At 42.0% G+C, this 7,146-nt stretch overlaps 1 protein-coding gene across 1 annotated transcript in view; it reads left to right on the top strand.

Moving 5' to 3' along the window:
* Positions 1-236: 236 nt before the first annotated feature.
* The window catches only part of ca16b (carbonic anhydrase XVI b), a gene marked incomplete at its 5' end in the record, with an annotated part of 28,276 nt that continues 21,366 nt past the window's right edge, over positions 237-7,146 (top strand). The window contains 3 exons of the mRNA XM_068712712.1: positions 237-315; positions 2,717-2,874; positions 4,119-4,311. Of these exons, the coding sequence (XP_068568813.1) occupies positions 237-315; positions 2,717-2,874; positions 4,119-4,311 (430 nt within the window). The remainder of the gene's footprint in view (positions 316-2,716; positions 2,875-4,118; positions 4,312-7,146) is intronic.

Below are 7,146 nucleotides of genomic sequence, written 5' to 3'. Positions count from 1 at the left end.
CAACACACCAGGAACAAGTTACATCAACCTTCAAAATCTCACCAAAAAAAACAACCCATCACAGATTTCACAAAAACAAAAGACGGAATTAGATGCTGCTAGATTATGTGGTATTGTAGAGACGTTTGCCTCATTGTGTCCCGCTGTATTTTGTTCATATTGATTGTCCTTAGTCGTTATGTTAGATTATTCCTTGAGTTCCTTGTAATCCCTTTTTGTAATCCTTTGTCTCGGGACATTTCCTGCAGCTGGGGCAAAAAGACAATCCAGCTGTAGAGCCCATCATCCAGGGATTGAAAGGAGTAGTGCATCATGGTAAGTAATGGGAAAGTGTGTGTATGTGAATATATATATATATATATATATATATATATATATATATATATATATATATATATATATATATATATATATATATGCTGTTTATTTATTTACTATCCACTGATATATTTTGTCTGTCACACCAGAATCTCTTCTACATGAAACAATACTGTGGGTATCACGTTCACGTGGGATATTCAATCCCTTGATATCCCTTTTTATAAAATCGCTCACGGACATCAACGTCAACAATCCGTTCGCTTGATCCCAGAGGAAAATTCCTCACGACAGTGCCGACATTGTGCTCCTCCCCTTGCAGTTTCCCCCCGTAGGACAAAGATCGATGCTCTCGCTTTCAGCTGCGTAACCACTGGTCTTCATTTTCTAAAAAAAAACCCAACAAAATTAGAGTCTAAAACGCAAGATATGAGCGGAGTTTAACTTCAAAAGGATGCAAAAATTGTTGCAAGATACCGCCTCTCCCTTGCTTGCTTGTGCACAATGGGGGACCTCTGAGGAGCCTCGCTTACTGAGGAAGAGCTATTAATTAGATCTGAGCCCTCAATTAGACAGCACTCCGTTTTACTCCGACTCAGACATACATGTGTACATCGTGGCCCTCGGCTCCGACGGAGGCTCGTGTTCACGTTGAAATTGTTACAGTCTTGTGTTGTCTTCATGGCCTATTATCTTAAATTACTGCTGCGGCGCTGCATGGCTGACTTATGCAGACCATAAGCAGATGATATAACGTGACTTTGTAATCCCTCACAGCATCTGGGGGGGGGGGACACGGCGGCTCTGTTTGCACAGACACGAATGGCTTGTTTTACAACCTGCCGCCGACCGTATGTGAGCATAACTATATACTGACAAGGACACGCGTAAATGGATAAAGGATGTAAGGGAAGCATAGAGTCAGTGCGCTGGATCCAGTGCTGGGCTTCGTTTGGGGGCCGTTTCTAATTAGGATTTCGCTCCCTGTACTCTGTGGAGATGGATGTTTGGTGTTGTGCGCTTGTACGGTTTTGACTTTTGTGTCGAGCGTTGTAGGCGGAGGAAACTACTTTTTTTTTTTTTTTTTTTACAGCTTTCAGAATAAGTGGGAAATGACACGCGTGTGAGGGGTAGAAAAAAAAAAAAAACTCACTTTGAGACCACTAGAGATTCTTAAAAAGCGAAAAAGTGAATTGGCCCGGGATTCAAAATACGGGGTCGCTTTGTTCAATGAAATTTCCACACTCAAAATCCCATTGAAGTAATTGCGGTAAGGAAATTGGGCTATTTTCTGATTGGCATGCTATCAGCTGGGAGGCCATTTCACCTGTGGTTTTTAATTTCACTGCGGCATTTCAGATCCACTCCTCTTGTGTTGTAACCTTGATGAAGGCAGGTTGCCAAAACGTGTTGGTTTTACTCGATTCTTTCATGAATCTCCCATCAGCCTCTAAAAGTGTCTGAACCCTTTCGCAGATGTTCGTGCTAACGCCACAGTATCTCTCATCTCCCAGATGAGAGGGAGCTCGGTGTGGGTGTGGGGTTTTTTACACTCACTTCCTGCTGGCTGCTAAATGCTTCTCGCCTCCTCCCCCCCCCGTTAGGGTGGTTGGTTTTCCGCTAGCTCGTTATCCCACAGTCATCCATCCGTCAGCATCTCGGCGGCCCATGAGCGATAGGGCACGTACGCCGTCTGAAGACGGGGAGAAGAAAGGCTGTGAATACTGAATTTGACTTTGAGTAGAGATGAGGCATGGGGCGAGGCTTCCAGTGCCTCAGTAGTTCTATCAGTCCTATCACCCGAACGAAGCCTCTGCTTTCTTAGATAACTTAATAAGCTGTTAGAGATTTGGATTTGACAATTATTTGGGTTTTTCACGTCATAATTCAATAAAAAAAACAAGCCCACTTGTGTAGCTCCCGCTGTTTTGTCTTGTTATTTTTTAAATTTTTAAAAAAAAAATTTTCACATGGCCTCGCCTGCTTCTGATCACGAAGGATAGAACAGATCCGTTAATCATTGGGATCGGTCTCGGTCCCCGTGGCCCGCGCGACAGTTGTTACACGTAACGGGGAGCAGGAAAAACCACCCAGCCACAGATCAGCTGTCAGAGCACGCCATTTCATCCGACTCCCCTCCCTTTGCTCCTTTCTAAAGAGGACCAAAGGGAGATCTCTGAGCACAGAGATCTGGCCAGAGTGATAACAAGTGGTGAGGCTTTTAACTGCTGTCACCATCATTCCACTAGTCGAGGTTTTAGGAAAGCAGTTAAAATGCCACAGGGAGAACGAAATGAAACAAGCATTTAAAATGCAACTGAGGATATTCAGGGGTTTTTTGGCAAAGCGTTTAAGGGCGGTTAAAAATGTGCTGTTCTTGATCCCATTCCCTACTCAGAAAAGGAGACCAGCCTCAGGTCGTTCATCCTGAGGGATCTGCTGCCATCGTCACTGGACAGTTATTACAGATACACCGGCTCTCTGACCACACCGCCCTGCATCAAGGTGGTGGAGTGGATCATCTTCTCCAGGCCTGTGTATCTGTCCCACTCACAGGTGCGTTAAGTCCACACACACACACACACACACACACACACACACACACACACACACACACACACACACACACACACACACGCCCAGACAGCTATATCCTCTATTTGCACACGTTTCGTGGATCACTTGCTGTCCCACAGTGTCGACGCACAAGCATCCTCTCCTACCTCTCCTCCATCTTCCCTTTTTTTTTTTTCCCCCCCGCTTCCTTCCTCCATAACTCCTCTGCATATGAAACCACAACTGCCTGTATAGCGGATGAGTGAGCAGGAAGTGGGTGCCAATTACTGGCATTTGAAAGATAATGCGAGACAACCTTTCTGCACGTATCGTGTTTTTGGTCTGAGACCGTGACAGTCGGCTCTTGAATAGAATACTGCTGCCCATGAAGGCTGGTTATCACACTGTTGAAGTTGTTTCGAACGCAGAAATGTTTATTCATTTAAATGTACATCCATTTGAAATTATTGCGGTAATGGTTTAACATAATTGTGGTCATTTTACAGGATTCACCTAAAGCACATAGGCTTTAGAGCAGGGTTGTGTTTTTAGAGCAGTTTTTTTTTTTTTTTTTTTTTTTTTTTTGTGATTTTGAGAGGTAATATATGCCAAATCATGCCCCGTGCTTTTTGCTGATCCCATACACACTGTTGCTGCATCTTTTATACATACGAGTCGTGGGTTACCCAGCTGCATATCTCCTCCAGAGCGTTCTGCGCTGTAGAAAAAAATTTTTTTTTGCAGGGCTCAGTGGAATTTCTATTAACTTGCAGGAGGACAAATCTTTTGTTCAGAAACGACTTCTGCTGCAAGAATATTGACCACGGCCACAATGTTTGTGACGCTCACAGATAGTCTGTTATGAACCCGTAATTTATTTCTCCAAGCACGCATAGGACACATTGATTCCGCAGTATCTGTAATGTGTAGTCATTACAGCGCGCGGCAGGAGATCATTCATGGCAATCAATGGCCACAAATTTGCCCCATTGAGAAGTTACGGCCCGGTAGGTAGCCAGGATGATGATTGAGGTCTACGCCTGCTGGTGCCTGTGGTGGGAATGTTTTTTTGCAAAATCCTCTGCTCCAGTTTTGAACAGTCAGCTGCTGTCAAGTGGCTACAAACGCAGCCTTGCATGATATATTATATTCCACACACACACACACACACACACACACACACACACACAGTAAAAATAACTGTAACTTGTTCAGGAGCTGTTCTCTGTTTCTTTCCCATCTAGCTGGAGGCCTTTTACTCCATCTTTACAACAGAGCAACAGGACCACGTCAAGTCTGTCGAGTACCTGAGGAACAACTTCCGACCCCTGCAGGACCTGGACGACAGGAAAGTCTTTAAGTCGGCTGTAAAAGATGCATGGCAGAAAGACTTAACCGAAGTCCTGGGAAGCCCTCACAGCACCGAGGCTTCAAGAGGTACGTTGCGTTTCCTGCTTTGTTCCCCGTTCTCCCTGTCAGTTCAACCCGACGGTCCGATAGCGTCGCGATAATTCCATATAATAATTCAGCGTCTTCAGATGGGATGATATGTGCGACGGCCTTCGTCGCGATAGAAGATTTTTGGCTACATCGCCCAGCCCAAGATGTCCGTTATGTGTAAATTAAAGTTTTCGCTACATTTTATTTTTCATACTATTCCACAAAGACGGCTCGAGATATATATATATATATATATATATATATATATATATATATATATATATATATATATATATATATATATATATATATATATATATATATACCAGCACTATTTTCTCTCTGGTCGAAAAAAGTTATTATTTTGAACTTGGATAGTGTTTTTTGCGCCAGATTTCGGGAAGCTCATCTAGCTGCTCAGTGTGTTCAGACCCATCCGTAGAGCCCAAATCAGTTGCTTCAGTAAATATAATGGGACCACAAAAGGTTATTCTTGTTTTCCAGAACAAATGCTGCCTCGGTTTAAAAATAACTAATATGTAATAGTTCAAATTTCACCCGATTTTTAGATATCACTCCCTCATTGTTGCAACTCATTTTTATATTAAAGAACATATTAATACAAAAGCACAGACCTCACGCAGAGATTGATTAGAGTGTATTTTTTTTTTTGTTCGTCTCTCTGTTATGTGAGCATTTTGCAGCGCTTGCGTTAACCGAACAGTACAGAAACTATGGAGACTAATGAGAAAAGCTGCTGCGCTTTAAAGTGGTCTTGTTGGTGTCTGGCGGGGAGAATTGATTGGGAATGCTTGTGATGAAGTTGGAGCACTCTCACAAGGCCGATCAGCAATCATCATTAATATGTGGCGCAGCTAAAATAGACCCATACAAATTAAGTCGTGAAATTGCTTTTGTGGCATTATGTCAGTAGGCAGAATGAATGTGGACCAGTGTCTCTCCATTTCTTTTCTTCTTTTCTTTTTTTTTTCCTCGCTCGCTTGTTTTCTCTTTGTGTCTCTCTCGCATTGCTGTTTCTCTGTGCTAAAATGTAAGAATTCATACTTAACGGTGGGCCGCTGGGAGTAAACGGTGTCTTATCTTCGGGGGTGACATCTGTCAAGGTTGTATGGGGGGGGGGGGGGGGGGGGGGTATTTATCTGCGCACAGTAAATTATGGTTTTGCTTGTAAATGTTGTGTGCGAGCCAGGGCCACGCCGTGACTGAATGCAGCCACTGTGGCTTTTACAGCCATGAAGGTTGCTTGGCCATCAGAGATGTATAGCTTCTAATGCAACATACATGTTATATATATATATATATATATATATATATATATATATATATATATACATCAAATTGCTATATATATATATATATATATATATAGCAATTTGATGTATATCTGCATGTGTACAACCAAGATCTATCAACCTGTGCATGCAAGCCTTTGGTGTACTTCCTGTTTTTCTTGTTTTGGTTAATGATGATATGGTCCATAGGGCTGCAAATAACTTTCATTTTCATTATTAATTACCCTTCTCTGGTTTAGCTGATGAATTGTTTGGTCTATAAAATGTCAGACAATAGGGCCTAATGCACTGAACTTGCTTGTTTTCTCTAAGTTAGAATACAAAAATCAGTGAACGCACAATTACATCAAAACGGATAAAAGCAGCAAATCCTCAAATTGCAACCGGAACCAAAGAATCAAGTTTATTATTTCTCAGTCGACTGAGGACATTATTAACATGTCCGACGTGGTAATGCTGTTAGTCAGCGTTACGACTGACAGTAGCCGTAGCAACAGTCACACACTATAATGTAGTTGCGGTGTTGGTGTTCAGCCCCTTCAGACGACACGCCTACCTTGACTGCAAAGTTCAGAAAATACACTTCTTATGTCAAAAATCAGCGTTCTTTTGTGTTTTCAATGGAATCGTTGTTTTTTCCAGTTTCTTCCAATGACTACACAAAGCCTCCTTAAAACAAATGGTACAGCCTTGAGAGGGAGAGAGAAGCGGCGGAGCTGCTGTTTGTTTACAACTGTCAATCCAACCCCTTTACGGTTGAATCTGCCAGGAGAGAAAGAATACGCGCTCTGCTCTTGAGCGGTGCTGCAGACTGAGGTGAAACCTCGATGAGGCTGATTTTGGGCCGTTGCGACATATCTGTTCACAGAAGATCGTTGGGATTGTTTACCAGAGAGGCTCTAGCGCGATAAATAATTGTGCCAGTGATGATTTTTAGTTGAACCTGGGATGAAGTGACAAAAATCCCATTTGCATACAAATTTTGAACCGATTTTTAGATGAGTTCATTCCGCTGGCAATCTGCCATTGTATTAAAAAGGTTTTCATAAAATGAAGCATCTCAGATCCATGAAGTTTATAATTGATACAGAGACGTTGTGATTTCTCATCGGTAAACCACGTGTAAGAAAAGTTGCCCCAATCATAGTGAACAAACTTGGCGATGGGATGGTATGAAAATGTCATGTCGCGACGATCGCAGCCAAATTCATTTCCATTCACGATTGTTATCCCGGTAATCATCCAAAATATGCTCGAAACTCTTAAAATGGCACTTAAACATACTCAAATCACCTTACATTATTTTCATAAATAAATGTATTTTAGTGCATCACAGATAGGGCGTGAAGTGACTATCATATTTACTGATAAACAAGCAAATAAATACAGGATAAACACTTTTTTTTTTTTTTTTTAAGTTCATAATCCCGATAATGGAAATCCACAACAATGAATTATTGCGAGTCGTCTGCATAAAAGAATCCTATATCGACCTTTCAGCAAACAAAAATATGACTCG

The sequence above is a fragment of the Cebidichthys violaceus genome, unplaced genomic scaffold, assembly GCF_023349555.1.
Source record: "Cebidichthys violaceus isolate CVI_PGR_0920_01 unplaced genomic scaffold, fCebVio1.0.p SCAF_17, whole genome shotgun sequence".
Taxonomy (NCBI): domain Eukaryota; kingdom Metazoa; phylum Chordata; class Actinopteri; order Perciformes; family Stichaeidae; genus Cebidichthys; species Cebidichthys violaceus.
Note: the sequence above shows the minus strand (reverse complement) of the source record. Positions and strands in the feature narration are given on the sequence as shown.